This window comes from Anomalospiza imberbis, chromosome Z (genome assembly GCF_031753505.1).
Source record: "Anomalospiza imberbis isolate Cuckoo-Finch-1a 21T00152 chromosome Z, ASM3175350v1, whole genome shotgun sequence".
Lineage (NCBI taxonomy): Eukaryota > Metazoa > Chordata > Aves > Passeriformes > Viduidae > Anomalospiza > Anomalospiza imberbis.
The window spans coordinates 12,656,785-12,677,332 of NC_089721.1; the positions used below are offsets into that span (position 1 = coordinate 12,656,785).

Consider the following 20,548-nt stretch of genomic DNA (forward strand, 5'->3'; position numbering starts at 1 on the left):
CCAGAAGAAAAGGATACTACTTCAGCTACTGCAGAGCATCCCTGGCTTTTTGCTCTCTTATCAAACAAAGAAGCAACCTCAGCCACCATTTGAGGTCAGGGAGCCAGAGGAAAGCAGGAATGAGCACACGTTATTTGCTGCATAAGCGGGACACAAGGAAAGCATGACACTAGAATTTTATAAGCAGGCGTGTGCAAAAACTGAGCCTGAATTATCAGCTGATCCGTGGACTTCACATTATTCTCATCTTTAAACTATGGTGAGCTGCACTGTAGCAGTACAACACACAGAATGTGCAGTTATGTCAGAATAATTGTTCTATTGCATAAAGCCACGACATAAATGTAGTATATGACACAAAAGTCTCTGAGCTACACTGGTCTTCCACAAGTCCAGCAACAAAACCACAGAGGAAGCATTTGTAAAACACAATAAAGCAGAGGGAACACTGGAAATAAATAATAACAATCTTTTTCCTTGTCTATGTTCAAGTTAGCATAAGGATATACTTATATGTAGTATATACCAGTGCTATGTCTCCTAATCCAAGCTGGGCCCGTCCCAAAGTCTGCCAGGCATCCCAGGAACGTGGGTTTTTCTGGACAGCCATTTCTGCTGCATGCACTGCTGGGAACATTTCATGTAAAGACATCAGGACCTGTATCAGAAATAGAAAAAGAAGAGGAAGAAAAATAAGCAAAACTGAAAATAAATTTAACTCTTCTGGGATTACCCATACAACTACCACTGTTTAAATAACTAAGATTCATCTTACCCAGCTTTTTTTAGTTAAAAGTTACTTGTCTGACCTCAGATAGTCACCCAGACTCATTTCAATCCCCACAGAGAGAAACAGGCATGCTAGAGGACAATTCATCCAAACTATTTAAGCAATGCTATTAGCAGTAGATTAACTGCTTCTGAAGGTGTCTCTCCTGGTCAACAAACCCCACAGCCTACAGATGCATAACAGAATAGTCAGAAGGACAAATACATGGAGAGCTAAACATAATAAATGTGTAAGTACTGTTGAAAAACTCCTGGACTGTATTTATTCTTTTTAATAGAGAGCTGTAATCTACTAGAAACAGTGCAGTGCACATGATACAACTATAGAAACAATCCCTGTAACTCAGCATGGAAACAGACCTTAACGATGACTGTTGTATTTAGAGAACAAGCATTCTGCAGAGCCTAACTTAGACATGAAGTCATCTACATTAAGTAAGGACAAAGGTGGTTTCTGAATGTGAAAATCTCTGTTACTCAGCAGTTACCACAGGATTATTCTCCTTGCATTGAGTCTCCATAACTAAGGCAATAAATCACAGTTAGCAATTCACAATGTGGCTCAAAGCTTGCCTTATGTTTCCAATACCACCATGAAACTGGCACATCACCTGAAGACCTGCATCACTCTGAGATCATGATTTCAGACACCCACATGCTATGGTGATAGATACCAGTGTAAGAAATAAATGACAACTGCATTCCTGCAGTATGATGAGAATGTCAACCACAAGGGTTAGACTCATGTGTGGGCTAACACTTTCATCCCAACTGACCACAACTATGATGAATAATATTAGAACATGTTAGGACTATTGCTGAAGCTCAAAACAGATTTATTTAACCTTACTGTTCTATGATATATTAGATAAATACGAGTGTGGAGTACAGGAGGATTCAAATGTGATGATCTTGAGTATTTACTCTAACAAATAGTATATGCACAGCATAGAGGTGAGCAGTACACTAAAAAAAAGAGGAAGAGGGAAAGGGGAAGGCAAAGATTTACTACACAAAGCAACCCTGGACTTCAAAAAACCAAGAAACATCATAAGCATAGCTTCTGAATAACCCTTTGGATTGATACTTCTGCTGTTCTAGTATGACTAAATTTTTCTAAAGACTAGTCCTATGGCTTCATTTTAATTCCATTCAATGGACTGTACCTTAGAATTCAGAAGTAGCTAAAAAATCTTTAGAAAAACAATCTACAACACTATATCATCTTCCCCCTTTTTCCTGCTCAACAGTTCTCAATGACTGCATTTTGTATCAAAGTCTATGATGAATGTTATGTGTTTTTCCAAAACTTTAAGATTAATTACATTTGTATGGGCATTTTCCCTTTTCTGCAGCAGATGTGTGAAGTGAATCAAACTGTTACTAGTGGATAGGTGTACATCCTACCAAGATGAAGGGATTCTGCATCTATCAGCTATCTTCTACATCAGTGTCTTAATGTATTTATTCTCTCTTATGAAAGAAAGCAAATCCAAGTATACATTCACAGGAACATTTTTATGCATCCCAAGTACTCTGTATTTCCTACCAGTACTTTCTACTGCAAACTAATTACAAAACATCTGTGTAAGTGCTTAAGAAATCTTTTGTAGTGTTTAATGAATTTTACTGCTTTGTTTACTGAATTATTACTTTACTAATAAAGGCAGTTATTCCACTTTCATCTATTTATGACTACTGTGTGCACCAGCATAAACAGCTGCTTTAAAAATGCTCTTCCAGATCATGTAGTAATTACTTTGCTCCTAATAATTTTGGCACTAGATTCTCAAAGTACATTCAAACAAACACACATTTGAATGTATATGCATTTTTATTCCACACAGGTAGTTTTTTTAGTTATTAATAAAATGACTCAGCTACACTTGTCAGTCAGTCAGTATAATGAATATACTTATTTGTCCACACTATTTTACTACACTTTTTTTCTCAGGTGAAGAGGTCATCAAAATGAACCTACAATGGCAGACATGAATGTGTGCAGCCTTGTCTTGGGTTACTCTACCTGTATATCATTATCACTTTAATAAAACACTCCTGTATGCCACTTGGAAACTATTCTACACCCAAAAAACCACACTGAAGAAGGAATAAAAAACATTGCTAGCACAAAGATTTCCTATGCACAGATTTGAAAAGTGGTGCTCAGTCCTGCTGGGGTACAGACACATGGGCAAGACAAAGCCAAACAGGAACCACATGTGCTGTAGGCCCCCTTGTCACACAGCGTGCCTGTCACATGCTCAACATGCAGCCACGTCAAGTATGTGTGTATACACATACATATATACACAAACACACACTCATAATATATGTATATAGTGTACATATAAAGTGATGTGTGTATATATAGTGAGATATACATATATAGAGTGATAATACTCTATTAGAAAACATTCTTAAAACTAGGAAAAGAATTTATGAAGCAGAAAAAAACATCTCAAGACTCTCACGGCGCACACACACACACACACATATGTATGTGTCAAAAGTGACTGGAGGGAAATGTCTTATAAAGATGTTCAGTAAATGTATTTTCAAGACTTGCTTTACCCAAAGAAATTTATCCTTATTACATGCTTTAAAGCAAAAACCTCCATGACCTAGAATAACTTAGTTTAACAGATCTTTAGAAAAAGTCATACAAGAGAGATTAAAAAATTAGAAGAACTCAGTGGCAAAAAAACAATTGAACATAGCAACTCTCATCAGGAGACTGACCAAGTATTAGAAATCCAGGCAGCAAAGTTCTCCCATCATGTTCTGCCCACAATATTTTGGAAGTGTTATGAATCTGAATAAGCTCTGGGTTTAAATGAGGCTGAATCACTATATATAGATACATTCCATGTCCAGTGAAACTGACCCAATTCCTTTTTCCATCCAGTAACCCATTCCAAAACACAGATGAATAAAATTCATTCTACCCATAAGTAGTTTACATTTGTCCACCCCCTAAAGCAATTACCATTGCACCACACTGAAATGCTTTATTGTAATTTAGATTTCTGGAGTTCACACTAATGTTTCGACAGTTCACTATTCTCTGTACACATCCCAATTTGAGAAAAACAAAGTTAAAATAATCAGCACTTACTAGCTGATTTGTTATAATCTAAACTTGGGATTCTAAGTCTGGTCATGTCTTAGAAACCTTGTAATTTCTTAAGCAGGAAGAGAGATGGGTAGAAGTTGATATAATTTCTTCACCAAGTTCAGCATTAAGAAAGCCTTTAGCAGAGGGGAAGTGGAATAATTTTAAGATTATGGGTTTCATATATAAAAACAAAGAAGTGACACATATCTGAAATCCTAGTCCTGTTCAATGAATGCAAATTGAGGATGCAGCATTGAAGGAAATTAGATTCTCATACAGCTCAAGAAAAAACATCCAAAAAATTACTAAAAGGAACTCCACCTGCTGGTTTACATTTTAATTTATTTGTTTCTAAAAATATATGTTAAAAAACTGTATCATCTACTTTAAAAAATCTGTCATAGTTGCACAGTTATCTGAGATCTGAGGTGCAAGTGTCACGAGATAAGCAACACGAACCAGGTGAATTCTCAGGAGTAGTACTGAATAGCAGCAAGTCTGGCTCCCAAGCCGGTTTGTTGTATAACATCACAATGTACCAAGTCCTTTGATATCCCTCTTCATCCAAAAATGTCCCACATGATCCGGTCACCAAACATTAAGATAAAAAAATCAAAGAGTACGTCAAAGTCTGCTCCTCCACCTTTGTAATTCAAAGCAGCAACAAAATAATCCAGTCAATATTTAAGAAATTCAGCCTACAAATCATTTCAAGGAGTCTTAGTGGCTGCATTAATATAGGCAATCTTTATATATTCCTTTGAATATACTTACAATCCTACTTATATTAGGCTGCTGTTGTTGGGTCTTTTTTAAAGATTTTTGCTTTTCAACAAAAATGCAGAAATAAATGGGCATAAACAATTACTTTCCAGTCATTGTTCTTGCAATGGGGAAGCAGCTTAGGCTGGTGATGAAGTATCAAGTATGTATACTGACAGATCTTGCATGCAAAGAAAAGTGCACCCCTAAACTCTCAAAAACCATAAAAATCTGGTTTTAAATGAATCAAAGAGTAGCTGAAAGCAATGGAAAAAACTCTCATCAAATTCTTGACGGTTTCTTGAAGCAATTGAGCAATTCCACAGTTCCCATGTGATTTTCTGGAAATATACTTATTTCAAGTATCTTTGACAACTAGGAACTTTAAACACTATTTCTGCTCTTCAGATGTACTGAAAGACATTTGTTTTACATCTGTTAAAATACAGATCTTTGAGAACTTACCACAAACATTAACAGATTCCTACAGTGCCATTATCACATTTATCTGAGCTGCATGTTAAACAATGCAGTATTGAAAATGTTGTTTGCTGTTGAGAAAGGAAATACTAAAGAATGGAGAAGCTGCTGTGTAACCCAACATAAGGTTATCCTAATAAATGTAAAGATATAAGACATACTCAAGCCTGTGCAAAAAACCCCCACTTCATTCTCCAATGTTAATTGTCCAACAGATTTACTTCACAAAGAGACATTTGCTCACTGATAGAAAATTAATACAGACCATAAAGAAACTCTACATATTGCACAAAGGCACTCCTTACACGAACCTCCTCCTTAGGATATGATACATATACCAAGACAGGGGGATTTTTATAGACCCATTAGTGGTCAAGGCCTTTCTGAAGCTGGTGTACAGCTCTTCCAAAACATTTTCACTGGGCTACACTGTAATAGCTGCATTATTTGTGTTGGTATGCTGGACTGGAATAACATAGTCAGCTCTAAGACAGTATCTTTTAAATACTGGCCACAATATTTTTTGAATGAATTACGTATTTCTGTTTTGGCAAAAGTGGATTTCTACAGCTCACATCAGTGCTTTTAGAAGTACAAAGGTATCAAATTACACATTCTACTAAACAGCTTCCAGTAAGCATAAGTCATACTGCAAAAAAACCATCTGCAATAATTATTTGCATGTATGAAAGAGACACTACCAATTAAAACATGACATGTTTTATTAAAAAGATTCAAGAAATAGTTTTATAAATGTGTATTTTCTACACAAGCTTTCCTTGTGTTCTTATTCACAGTGTAACAAGTGTTATGCAATACAAGAAAGTGAAATCAAAAAGAAATGGTGCAACTGCTGAGAACTGCTCTCTTTTTCCTGAAGGAAAGCAAAGGCACAGTAGAAGAGAGGCCTGGGCTCCTTCAGCTTTTTTTTTTTCAGTTTTTTCAGCTTTCATTATTCTCCACTTCTATCACTAGACAACAACAGATAATTCACAAGATTTCCCAGAGTAACACAGCTGTTTCTCAGTTCCTCTTGACCAGCAGAAAAGCTGTGTGCCCCTAACTCACATTTGCCATTTTGCTGAAATACAGGTATTGGGGAGCCAAGTACAACAACCTCAGTATTATTATCTGGAGCACAGATAGAAAAACATTGTAGTAAGCACCTCTTTGGATAATTCACTGCATCATAGCTCTGATCCAGGTAAGCTTACACACTTCACAGTTCTCCTGCTATTTTCAGTGTGAAAATACTTACTTCTGGTGCCATTTCAATTAAACAGAATGCTTTTGGGGACCTATCTTAAATTCTTGCATTCACGTAAGACTATAATAAAAAACAGTTACAAGGGAGCTGTTCACTAAATTGTCCCACTTCAAAACAGAGTTAAATCTTTAAACTGTGATAATAAAATTTACCAATACTATCTTCACATCTTAGCAGACGTAAAGACCTTCTTTATTAGTGAAGTTAAAAATTAAACTTATAAAGGAACTGCTATGTAAGTTAACACCCTTTATAGCAATCTGGATTGCTGCTAATTAAAGCAGAATAGTATTACCCTATGTCTTCCAAAATGCATAATTAGGATTTGAAATTCCTTAATACATAGCTCTGCAGATATTAGAAATTTACACGGGAACAGAAAGCATTGAAACAAATTTGTTGAATAAAAATCTTTCACACATTTCTAAACACAGAGAAGACCCAAGCCTAAGCTTGCTGAAGCCTAGGAAAAGGATTAGAAGAGTAATATTGCTACATGCCCGTGCCATTTGTGCAACTCTTTTCCAGCCATTCCACTAGGCTTGACAGATCTTTCTCTTACACTAACACTTATGGAAAGAAAACAACACACTTCTCCCAAAACAATTTAAAGAAAAACTTTTAAGCCATAAGATATCTCTCAAACCAAATGCATAACCTAGTAAGATCTAAACCTTCTGCAGCTACATAAAAGCATCCTTCAGTATTCATTGTCTTGAAATGAACTCATGATTACTGTATTGATTCTTTTGCAGAATCAGACTTTCTTCACTTCACCAGACAAGATGACTGTGGGGAGCAAATGTGGTAATATCCATTAGAAAAAGCAGCCACCACATGTTGGGAAAAAAACAGCATTAGTTCTTGGGATTTGCTGGGGTTTAGGTTTTTTTGGCTTCTTTTTTGGGGAAGTAGGGGTGTTAGAGTCTTGATTGGGGTTTTTACACAATAAAAGAATTAGAGTAACAACAAAGATTTTAAAACTAAACAGTATAGCAAACTTTTAAAAGTTACATAATAAATTAACTAAATTTGTTGAGATGCTTCCTAGGATCCGGAGGGTTCCTATGTGAGTCACAAGAAAGATGGAGTGGGACTTTTTACAAGTGATAGGATAAGGGGAAACAGCTTCCAACTGAAAGAGGGCAGGTTTAGATTGGATATTACGAAGTCTTTTACATGACTGATTTATCTATGTAACACTTAATACAAAACCAGATTGAAGGAAACTATTTGCACACAGTACCCATTTTTAGTATTAACAGTAGATACTATTAAGCCCAACCTTTAGAAAGAGCAGGCAGATTTTTAATGGTCAGATTCACTAATCTATCACACTAAGGCTCTCCTTCAGCCCTCCAATATAATTTTTTCCCAGCAATGTAGCATCCCAATTCATAACCCAACAAAGATGTTTATTGTGATTCGCTGGGATAACAGCATTATTCCAATTTCTGTTAAAAGATGCCCTGTTAGTTGGTAAAAACAAAATACCTAAATTGTGTTGTAGTTCCTGCACACAACAACTGAACAATGCACAGTATCTGTTCAGAAACACAGTGGGTTTTTTTTCTAATTTCTAAACTGGCAAAGAATTGTCATGCTTTACCTGTGATTTCATGTCATAAAGTGTAGCATCCTCTGGAGTTAGCCGAAGTGCTTCATCCCACTTGACAAGAGCCTCTCTATACCTGTAGTTAAAATAATATTAAAATGTCAACATATTTAAAGGGACTGGATATTTCTTTTTATATCCTGATATTGTCCTAAAGAAAGTGCTATGGCATATGATTAGTATTAATTATTTTTCTAATTACTTCTCCATAAAACATTTTGAACTGTTTTCAGGAACTGGGTATTTTTTGTTCTGTTGAAATGGATGATAAGTACTACTACAGAACTGACCTCAAGTGAATTTAAAAGGCAACACTGGAAACCTGAGGCAAAGCTTAATGACTTAAAACTAGAAATCTTGAACTGAGTCCAATTTCCCTAACTGTCAAAATTATCCTTAGCCAGGCATAAAAAATATATTCTGAACTCAACATGCCATGATACATTCATAGCAATTAAAAATTCCTTTTCATTCTAAAAAGCCTACATTTCTGTACTGTAAGATAATGTAATACTCTAAAGGCATATAAACAACTTTGGTATACAAATATAAGAAGGAAGTTGAAAGTAAACTATTTTCAGCTGTACTGAAAGCACTCTTTGGGAAAGCATACATCATGTTGCTCTTTCCTAGGAAAAAGAAAAAAACAGAAGAGTTGACGAAAACCAATAAAATGTAGCTTTTTTTCTTGAACAAAGAGGTAAAACTTAAACTACAATGAAGAACAATGAGATGGAACTACAGAGGTACAGTCTTTCAGCAATAAAGGTGGTCTTTCATCAACATTAATGAGTCTGTGGGGTTATCACATGTTCTCTGAAACTTCAAAATCCACATTTGTTATGGAACTGTTTGGAAATGCCTGTATTTATATTAATTACACAGCAGAGGTATGAAAACAGTTACTCTTGGGAGATACACATGCTTCATTTTTAATATAGTATAAGTAAAACTACAGCAGTTTTCACATGCCCTTCATACTAAACAGTTTTTATCTTCCCCTACTCCCCATTGTTCCTTCTCTTTCCTTTACCCAGTTTTCAGTCCTCTGGGCTGTATTACAGCTGCAGGTTTGCCAGAGCAGTCACATAAAGACTTCAGAAACTTCTGAATCAATTCAGAATAGAAAAACACACTGGAAAAGCAATGCAACTGAAGTCAAACTCTCACTATGATTCAGGTATTATTAGTTTGCAAATTATACTAACAAGTGTGATGTTTGAGTGCTAAGCAAAGGATGTTTCAATAACTTTTCTCATTTCCTCAAAGTTTAGCTGCACATTTTTCATCTCAGTTCATGCCCCATGGGCAGGTGTTCACCCTAAAGAAAACATCATGACATTTTCTACATGCCTCAGTAGAAGCTTTATGCTGCTGTTTACTTAGTGGGGACTATTTTTGCACAAGAAGATTATAGTTTAGTTCAAGACCTAGCACAGGTTTGCAAATAAAGCCTACATGAATAAGGGTCCTCAGCTCAGTTAGGTGGTGTCCTGGCCATGCAGAAGGTGCAATATTGTGAGTACAGCAAAAAAGTTTAGTTTAAAAAAAGTTTTGGAAAACAGAGAAATTACAGTAATAACATCAGTAACCAGAGAGGAAGGACCAGTACTGGCATTCAGCAAGTAAAAAGATGTAAGAAAAGAAGCTGCATTTCAGGAACCTTGATTTTTACTTTTATGAAGGGAACAAAATTGTTCAAAGCACCAATCTGAATGTGATAAAACTCAAAGCAAGAACCCGCTAACTCAGAACGAAGGATCAAATATAAGCTAATATCCCCCAAATCCTGCTGGGTTTTGCTGCTGATTTGCCAACAGTCTGCCAAGAGAGTAAAGATGGACAAGGAAGAAAAAGAAGTAAAATCACAGAAACACTATGCTACACGTGTTCTGTGTGTGAATAGTAAATTATGTAACTCTGCCTGTAAGCCTCAGAAAGTGTGATCCAAAAGAAGGAACAACAGAATGCCCAAATCACTTCCCAGAATAAGAACACAACAGCAGAGGGCTGGTGAAGGAAAGGTTCCACTTACACAGGACTGCTGACTATCACTTTACAGTCTGCAGATACCCACAGGCCTGTGAAATTGTCTTCTTTTCAGTGCGCTTATTTCCTTTAGAAGAAGGTCTGATAAAACATGTCTGTTCTATTATTTTAAATACTCAGAGAAAAAGACATTTCTATTGCTGCTCCAGGAAAAACTAAGGATATTGTCCTTACTAAGAAAAAGTGAGCCATTGTTGCTTGCTCTAGAAATGCAAATTTAGGAAAAATTCTTTATAAAAAGGTAGTCCATTAATCAAAGAATGTTCTACCTCATTCTTCTGAAGGAAAAGATTATATAAAAGATTATATTAAATATCAAACACCACAGTGAATAAGATTCCTAGGCATATAAAATAAGATTATAAACTCAGTGTTCCAGTAAATGTTTTATGAAAACTATAAACCTTGGCTGAAATAAGAAGAGTTAACACACGGATAGTGTTGCAAAATTAAAAAAAAACTTTAAAAATAGATCATTCTACTGTTTCTCAGTATCTCTTTTTGAGCTTAACTGTACAGCTTTACCACTGCACTTTACCACAGTGAGGAGATGTAGTTTTGAAAAGGAAAGCTTTGATATAAATATGACATCTGCTTAGGGCTTGGATCATCTGTCATATAAGGGGAGGCTAAGAGAAACAGGACTATGTAGCTTGGAGAAGGGGAGGCTCAAAGGAATCTTACCATGGTGCAAAACTACCCAATTTGGAAGTGGAGCAGAAAGTTCAGAAGGTGGAATCAGACTCTTCTCAGTCATGCCCAGTGACAGGACAATAAACAACAGGCACAAGCTGAAGCACAGAAAATTCTGTTTAAGCATACCTCCATCACTGGATATATCTAAAACTCAACTTGACAATGTCCTGAGCAACTTGCTGTAGTTGACCCTGCTTCAAGTAGGAGCCGGAGAAGAAAAATCTCGAGTTCACTAGGATTGTATGATACTAAGATATCAGCAAAACCAGTGATACATGATTTATGATATTATTATCTCTTGGCTAAATCAAAACCAATTTTAAGCAAAATATAAATTGACAAAAATTAGACCCATTAATTTTTAGATCTCTGGGATGGCTATAAAAAAATAACTATTGTAGTAGTAACGTCACAGAACACTAATAATGGACATAACCCATTTTTAATAGGTTATGAAAACAGTATTTCCAGAAAAATTAAAACCTTTATGCATATGTTCATTGCAACTAAGCATCTAAACATTAATACAAAGTATTAAGTTATAAGTATAATTTATAACAAAGTGTAAGTATTTTGAAATATAGAATTCTAGTTATGTGAGTACACAGATACAGTATACTCACATACCCACAGTGATTTCAGCCAATTAGTGTACTTCACTATGAAAAAATTATACAGTTACAATCAGAATTTAATTAGCATTTTCTCTTCTTTATTGCAAAGCTGTAAAAAGAAAGAAATTATTGACAACTGGATACATCTGGAATGGCTTCAGGAAAAAAGACCTGATAGATTTAGACATTTTTTATTTAACAGCTCATGAAATCCCACAGCTTCCCTAAAGTACTGCAACTGCTCTCTTCAGATTTGCTCCGGACCATCTGGGAGCTGCAGAAACTCGGCACGTTTTTCTACAGCTTGCCAAACTTTTGAAACAAACATCTCGTGCTTACACTTCACATTTTCAACACTACTCCTGGGAAAAGAGGATCTCTTTAACTCTTAAATACGATTACTAAAACAAATTTTAAAAATGTTTGAGGCTTCTTGGTAAAAAAACCTAACATTCAGATTACACAGAGATCAATTTTTGAATTGCATACACAAAATGCTAAAAGGCAGCACCACAGCTCATGCAAGATTTAGAGTTTTATATTTTTACTTTCAGGCTTGCTACAGGCTGATGATTCAGGAACAGAGTGAGACATAATCAGAATGACATTGAAAATATCTGCATATATAGTAAAAGAGAAGATGGTATCACATTCAGATAAAATGAGACATATGTGGAGGAGAGAGGCAGAGTATAGGAGTACAGTGTGGGATTTCTTTTAGACTCAGACGGATACTCCAATAACCAAATGTTACAAGATAATGAGGAAAAACACAGACAAAGCTAAAAAAGGGACAGCAAATTTTAAAAAGTATATACCTAATTGTCAAAGATTCCTATCACAGTGGAGGAACATTAATGGTCTATGGCCATCAGCAACACCATCTAGAACAATTTTAACCCAGTGCAGGGTCAAATTCTGAATTTGCTGGAAACCAGAGGAAAAGAACACTAGTCAGTAATTATACAGACTACATAAAAAGAGATGAAAATTAAAGCAGAAGTTGATTACAGGAATAAACTTCCCTTTTTAAGTTGGGAGATGATGCAGGCCTAAACTCAGGGAGAAAAGATATAAACAACAGGTGAATGAGGAAACTAAGAAGGAAAAAGGAGAATGAACATAACAAGACATTTTTGTGTTTAACAACTTCAGATTTCTCTAACACAGCTAGGTTTTCAGAGCAAAGTACTTCCTCCGCTGGGGGTGAGGAGGGAGATGTACAGCAATTAGTAGAAGCATTTCAGAAGAACAGTTCATAAATAAGCAACAAGAAGTTGTTTGCTTAAACACTCACAGAAAATTCATGCCCACAGTGCACATAGCCTGATAATAGTTGTAGAACTGGTATACCTCACTATCTTGCTTCCTGTGCTTAAAATGTTCTTTTGAAGTTTTAGCAACTTCCCAATTTTTTGTCAGATAATTCTGACAACTATTGGTGAAACATGATCACTGCAGCACAAAAAAATGGCTATTTTGTGGTAAAGGGTCAAAGGTCACTTCTGATTCTATACAAAAAAACCCAGCTGCTTTACCATCCACTAGACTTTTCAACAAAAGGTTTTAATTTAACAGTCTTAATTAGGTGTGGCTACCCAAGAGGTGCATGGCAATTCCTCAGTGGCACCTGACCATACACATGGGTCTTACCCCACAGTAAAGGAGACATAAACGAACTCACTGCAGCTACCCTTTGAGAAGACAAACTCTTCTGAATTGACAGTGGGGCAAAACAGCATGCACATACCTGAAGTACATAATTTCAAACCCTACATATTCAGAGTTACCATTCTTGCACATATTAGACTATTCAAAATCAGGACATTGACAACTGGACACTTGTAGTGCACAAAGTGAAAATAAGTCTGGTTTATAAAGTGAACACACAGCTCTGTTACAAGTGAATCAGCTGGATATACCAGAAAATTAAATATCTACACAACTATTTCAAAGACACCTCTCTCTCACAACAACTTCCACAGAAGAACAGATGGGAATTACCATTTCATCATGTGCCAAAAGTAATTACCATCTATCATCACAATGAACTACAAGACCAAATTTTTCATGTAAGCACCACTCACCAGTTTCCAAACTTTTACTCCAGCCACAAATGTAAATAGAGCTAATTTCTATTACTGTATCTATTAGGCAAATGCAGTTTTGAAACTACCTATGTCAAAGAAAAACTATGAAATACAATACTGGAGAAAGATGAACGAGTTCATATAAAAAATCAAGTACACTAAAGCAAAAGCCACAGAATCAGGATTCTGGTACCATCTCTGAAAGACACTCCCTCACACAGGAATAAAATTTAATTTCCACACATATGACATGAAAACATAATCCCAAAAAAATTACTCACTACTTTTTCACAATCACTTTTTTGAGACACGGGAATGGAGTATATTGCAGTAAATAATTAAAGCAACAAATGACAGAGGAAGCAAAACTGTCTTTCACAAATACATTTTATATTGAATTGTGAGGTGAGGGCTCTGCTGCCTTTGACTTACTTTACCCCATTCTTTACAACCTAGTGAATCACTGTTTCATGGTCCACCTCACTCAGATACTGCAGTTACCTGTAAGCAGACAAGAAAATTTGCAACACAAATGCAAAACAGCTCAGTGCTAATCAAATCTCTTGAACTTCCACAACATTTGCTTTTCCTGGGTCAAAACAAAATAAAACCACTTTCATTCCCAGGCCATCAGTGTGTGCAATTTCAGGGCTTTGTCCCCAACAGAGGCTTTGGGAAGCATGTAGATCATGTGCCTACAATTGTCTTTAGTCTTCAAAAATGACATCATCACTTAAGCTGGAAGAGAATTCTAAAGCTGGTTAACAAACAAGTTCAAAGCACATATTTTTCTTTTAAAAAGCTCTTTTTATTCAGGGAAACAGAACAAGTAAGTTGCATATTACTGAACAAAATCGTAGTTAAAAGACACCAAGCACATGCAATATTCTAGATACTGGATATTCTACAGCTTTGTTTCTGGCCCTGCTGCAAATCCTCTCATATTTTTCTCTCTAAGTATGGATTTAGTAGAAAACTTGTATAACATAGAGGAATTTACTCACCTGCAATAGATTACATCATACTGACTGTCAGAAGGGCTAAAAATACACTGCTAACCATTTGCAGTAGTCCTAAGAACTTGGTACTGTATTTTTAAAGTGGGAATGTCTAATATTTCAAGTTATTGCTACAAGCTGTTAACTCAGACACCAGAGCGTTATTCGGAGAGGAGGAAAGGAACTCCAAGAAATTACACTTCTTTCAGTAAGTAGTGGTTTTACTGGTTTAGTTTTGTCTTGAAAACCACAAGTTTTCAATCACAAGTGACTACTGTCACTGACTGCATACCTGATTAACTACAGAAATATTAACAGGCAGACTGCAGTGAGAGGTATTTAGGTTTTTACCATGTAAAAAGTTGAAGGTTTAGTATGGATAAATGTTTGACCCTCAAGAAGAGACAAAAGAAATAATCTATTTCTACCTATATTCTACTAACACTAAACTGTCAATTACAAAATAGAACACAAAGATGTGTAAAAATGCACAATGAAATATCTTAATCCACCAGATAGCATGCAACATTTGAGAACTTCTCTACTGACAGGCAAACCTTTCCCCTGTATTTCTCTGATATCTATAGCTGCAAGTTAGGTAACATACCTGTCTTCTTTTTAGAAAGGCAGTGCTAACAATAGACTTGTTGATACAGAGGAAACAACAGCTATATTCATATACTGGAAGTCATATTAGAGTGCTTAAGAACAGCAGTTGTCAAGACATTCCACACCTCTGAGAAATATTCTCACACAGAAAAACATTTAGTACATTGTATAACTAGTGTTCATTTAAAACATTAAAAAGGATAAATATGAATTACATTCATGTAGTTAAAATTCAGTTTCAAATGCTTTTATGTTCAACATTAGTATCAGATTAGACCACAACTGGTAAAAAAGACAGAACCTAAGCATCCCTCTAGAGGGTCTAAAAGGTGCTTTCCAACCATCTATGAATATGTGGGGTGCTTTGTTAAAGACCAGACTTGTAATTTAACGTAATTAATACTGGGTATTGATAATAATTTTACAAGTGAGAGCTCTGTACTAAGCTCAAATAAACAGGAAGAAACAGGAGCAGCAGAAAATTCAAGAAGGAAATAAATTTTTATTACACCACAGCCTGCTATTTTCATTATTTAAGCAGTAAGAACTGACTTTCCTAAGCTTCAAACGAGAATTAATTGTATTGTTTCAGTAAAATCAGTTCACCATTTTAGTATTCTAAACAGAAGCTGCAAATTAATATATATCAAGTACCAGACATTGCAATAGCTGTAGCATTTTAGGTATTCATAGAGAAGTAACACATTTTTATTGCTGGAATGAAATTCTAAATAGAAAGCTTTAGTTCCTCAAAATATTTTCAACAGCATTTACTCTGAAAGCAGCAGGAAGGAAAAAACTGTTATGCTGCATTTGAAGCAATATTCTGGTCTTGAGAATCACTTGTTCAGATACCCTTTAGACACACAGTAGTAGAGGCCAAAATGATAGGTGTCATCTCTTTTGCTCTTAGCTGTGAAGACATTTATTCCTTTTAACCTTTTAATTACTTGTCCACAGATAGCAGACAGCTCTCTCTTACTTAACATTATGATCCTAACAGTTCTCAGAAATCTGACACAGAAATTAAGGCTTTAAGTCAATAGACCAAAAAAAATCATTAAATGCTGAGCTTTAAATACCAGCATTCCTCTATCTTAAAATTATTTACTGCCAAATTATGATGGTCAACAGTAGGGTATTAACACGATAAAACACTTTGGGAGAGATGATTCAAGAAAAGAACAGTCTGCTCACATTATATTCGGATCAGTTCCATCTCATCTAGTTGACATGCTTTTGTTATCTATGTTAAATAATGTAATTTCAAATTATTTTTATTACTTACAGCCTCTTTACAATGTTTGCTGATGAATAATAATGACAAAATTTATAGACAAAAACAGACAGAAAGACAAAGTCAGGGGAAATGTATACTTTAATGTATTTTCATACTTGAAAAGCAACTTTATTTTTTCATTAAAGTTCCACTAAGTTAAGTTGGCAGGTACTCTATAAACTGCCCACAGCTGAAACTACTAGAAAGTAATGATTTCAAATTACTATAAAGTACTAATGCCAATACTAGTCAGCAAAAGCCATGAAGTCTCCTGAAATAAGTAAAATATAGATGTGTAATAAAGAGAACAATCTTTCTGCAAGGACATAAAATACATAGATATACAGACTGCATGGAGACTGGGTATCACTACCTAGGATTAAGGAAACTATCACAGTTCTAAATCTCCCAATAATTAAGAACTCATCCACATGAAAGTGGCAAGAAGAGCAGCAAATTTTTACCACAGCACTACAGCAGCAAGGAGTGGTAGCCTTCAGTGTCACTAGACAAAAACGTTCTGCAGAGTCAGATGAGTCACGTTTGTGATTCAAGACCCATGACAGACCTGGCTAATCACTTATAATGCTGTTTCTACTGAAATGCAACCTTATAGGAACCATTCAGGCTGATGGGTTTGTCTGGCACTGTCATTTTTCACAATAAAGCAATACCTGCCAAAAGAGGAATAGCAAGAACTGTTGGAACTATCTATTTCAGTGTTTTTTCCATAGTACAACATGCAGTGCAAAATAAAACGTTAAAGATTCAACAGAAGATTAACATATCAGATGTTTTTATCTGCGCTGACTACTGGATAGGAATACTTCAGTGACTTGCTCCAATTATCCCGTGCTTCTGAATTCTAACTTGTAAGATTCATTCTCCTTCTTGGTCTTAATTTATGACTCAAATCCTATGCTCCACCTAGCAGGAAACATCTACAAAGAATATTTTGAGTTCTGAAAGATAGTACCACTAATAGATTCACAACACACTTTCAAGAAAGCAAAGCTTGATAGCTTCCTGCATTCTGGAGAACAGGCCTGTGTCTCAATTATAAAAATATGCCCTTTAACATATACTCTTTACTACCTTCTCTCTTTACATATGAGGCTGATTACACTAATGAAATGAACATACTAAAGTCTGACTTTAAAAAGTCTATCTCTACAATTCCTTTTCCTGAATTTATGGCTCTACAAATTGTAACAGCATCAACGAATGTTCTTTAGACTTAGACATATACTACCTCACCTTGGTGTTTTTTTCCCAGTTTTTTTCCCAGTTTTTTCAATACTTATGATTTTTCTCTCTCAATCTCAATTTATTATCAGACTATAAAGTAGTCTAAGTCACTAAGTAACTGCACACTAAGTAACTGCAAAACTAAGTAACCTGCACACCCTCACAATCAGTTAAACAAGTAAAAAACAATAAATTACGTAGAAAAAAAGGGCCAGGTTAAAGATTTTTTCATACTTACATAATTCTCAATGTAATAATACCAGCAATTTGCATAAAACTTCCTTAGGTTTTATTACAGCAATTCTGTAAATTAATTAGGACATTTCAATTTTAGTATGAATTTCTTTCATTCTTTATACCAACAGCACTTCTAAATTTTTTCCAGTATTGCTTGCAATTCCTTCCTCACTTTTTAAAAGTGGTCAACAGTATATATTTTTAAAAGTGAGAAAAATTGTCTCTTTTCTCACAAAATAAATCAGTTACTAAAATAAGTAATTTCTGAAAACTCATTCATTAAATTCCATCCACAATATTGAGAAGTATCAGAATTCTGCCATATTTCTGAAAGGCAAATGTCTTCCAATGACTCTTCAACCTTCTGGTAACTCCTTAAAAAGTTGTTCTGCACTCTCCTCACCTACCTCAGTTTACTTTCCTGTCCCTGTTTTGCACCAGTATAAAAGCTTTTGCTCCTTGAAGCAAATCAACATTCTAATCAAGGTTATGACCTGTCCAACAGTTTGTTTTAAAATACCAGGCAGCTCCCTGGTGTAATTCTCCATTTGGAGAACTACACTGGAGAGTTTTACACGGGAATTACACAGGAGAATTACTTCACCAAACAAAACAGATGCCGTGATAGTAATGAAACTCAATGCATTATAAAAAAATGCATTTTAGCAAACAGCATCCTATCACCTTCATACTCAGAGCTCTGCAAAAAGAATTTCTAATCTGACAGTGACAGAAAGATGGTCTAGCAGAGGCTGACTAAAACAAAGTTTATTTTCTGGACTGGAAAATTTTCATTTCAATCTCAGCATGTGATCCTACCCCTAGAATGCTTTATGTACACCTTTTCTATATCAAGCCCCTATTTAAGTCCTTTTTGAGGTCTCAGTAAATATATATATCCAGGAAAATAAATTATGTGAGCAACACCAGGAAAGGTTATCCTTCTGACAAACAGATGACTTTCATTCATAGCCTAGAATTATAAAAACATCTATGTCAACATCCAAATTCACTGAAGGTGAATTTATCATCACGAGAGCCAATTCCCAGGAAAAGAAAAGTTTGTATTAAATCTTCCAGACAAATATAGCTTGCAGAGAAGGAATGGCTGCAGATTCCTTTCAGTAAGTTTATGCTATTCAATATATTTAACCGGTGTCTCCTATTTTTAACAGTAAAAATAGGACTGTGGAGCCAGCTGAATACAATCCATTATTCACTGCCAAGATCTCTTACCCAAAGACTGTAGCTGAAAAAAAACCCACAACAATGAACTGCATTTTGTTTAAATGTAATGTCCTAATTTTTGCAGAAGACAAAAAGCTTAAGCCATGCATGGTCTATTACATTGGATTTCTATTCCCAGCTGACAGGTCAAAGACAAAATATTGCTTTAATACTTGTCATTTAGTTGCTAGAGCCCATAAAATTCCAGAGACTAGCATGAAAATGTATCCAATTCGTGCTAAGAACGGCAGCCTGTAAAAATTATTCATTAGTTTGAACTGAGTGCAAAATAGAAAACTTCAGTTTTTCATAAAAACAAACTTTCTGTGACTCTTTTTCAGAAGGCACAAAAAGAAAGAGAGGAGGCTTGCATTACTTCTTTGACTACATGTTACGAGTGTACTGGACAGCATTCAGAGGTGGAAAGGTATGGCTCCTGTTTAAAACATCTGAATTTCAGTATTTAAACACCATAGTATAAAATTGAGGATGATACTGTAAATACTGAGTCTTCTCTTTTAGACCAGGACAAATGTACTGGTCACCCAAATGCCTTCTAAGAAAAATACACAATATCTATCACCAATTTCATATGGGTCAGATGATTTACCAAAAGTAACTGACAATATATTTTAACATTTTTGTCATGTTAGGACTCTCTCTGCACCCGCCCCCCCATCAAAAAAGTGTACTTTAGTTTGTACTGCTAAAATCTGAGAAAAAAACTGCTAGTTAAGTCCCTATGAACTAATTAGAAGTAGTTTGTTCACAGTCTAACAACATAAGTGAGACAAAAAGACTCATTTGAAAACAGATGAGTATTTAAAAAGTGTGACAACTGCAAGTGCAAACAAATTCACAGATAACCATTTCAAATTTTATGTGCAATACAGTAACATAACACAGGCAACAACTACACAACAACACAGCATAAATGAAATAACTTCTCTTCCCCTGCTGTTTGGCCACTCACTCCCATTTTTCTGGCTATTTTGTCAAAAGCATTTATGAACCAGATCAGAAGCAGCAACCAGAAAGAGACTATTTTCCAGCCAGGCTTCCTTTGCAGTCCTGTGACTTACTGGTACGTTGAGTTGGCTTCCCCCAGGGTAAAAAAAAAAAAAAAAAAAAAAAAAAAAAAGGACCATGGAAAAATAGTGGAAATGAAAGGGAAGCAGAACTGGGTCACACTGCCCCCCAACTCAAATCAGTTTACCCAGTGATAGAACTGCAATCTTTGACCGGGTACTTCCAAACAACCAAAGCTAGGGGGAATGCAGCCAGCTCAAGCTTTCAGTTAAGTCTGCCCTGGCACAATTTAACAACTGTCTACAAAATTACTGCATTGTTAACGGCCACAGAAATAAATCAATGGGACAAAAACCAATAGAGGAAATCAAGATACACAATAAATTAAGTTCCTATAAATTTGATGACCACATGTTACTTTACAGGACCCTTCCAAGCAGT

General features: G+C 35.4%; 1 protein-coding gene across 1 annotated transcript in view; it reads right to left on the reverse strand.

Annotated features, from left to right (window-relative positions):
• TTC33 (tetratricopeptide repeat domain 33) overlaps positions 1-20,548 on the reverse strand; it is a 41,807-nt gene that overhangs the window by 8,960 nt on the left and 12,299 nt on the right. Inside the window, exons 2-3 of the mRNA XM_068176925.1 lie at positions 8,026-8,107; positions 527-658 (exon numbers count right to left, since the gene is read on the reverse strand). Coding sequence (XP_068033026.1) covers positions 527-658; positions 8,026-8,107 — 214 coding nt within the window. The remainder of the gene's footprint in view (positions 1-526; positions 659-8,025; positions 8,108-20,548) is intronic.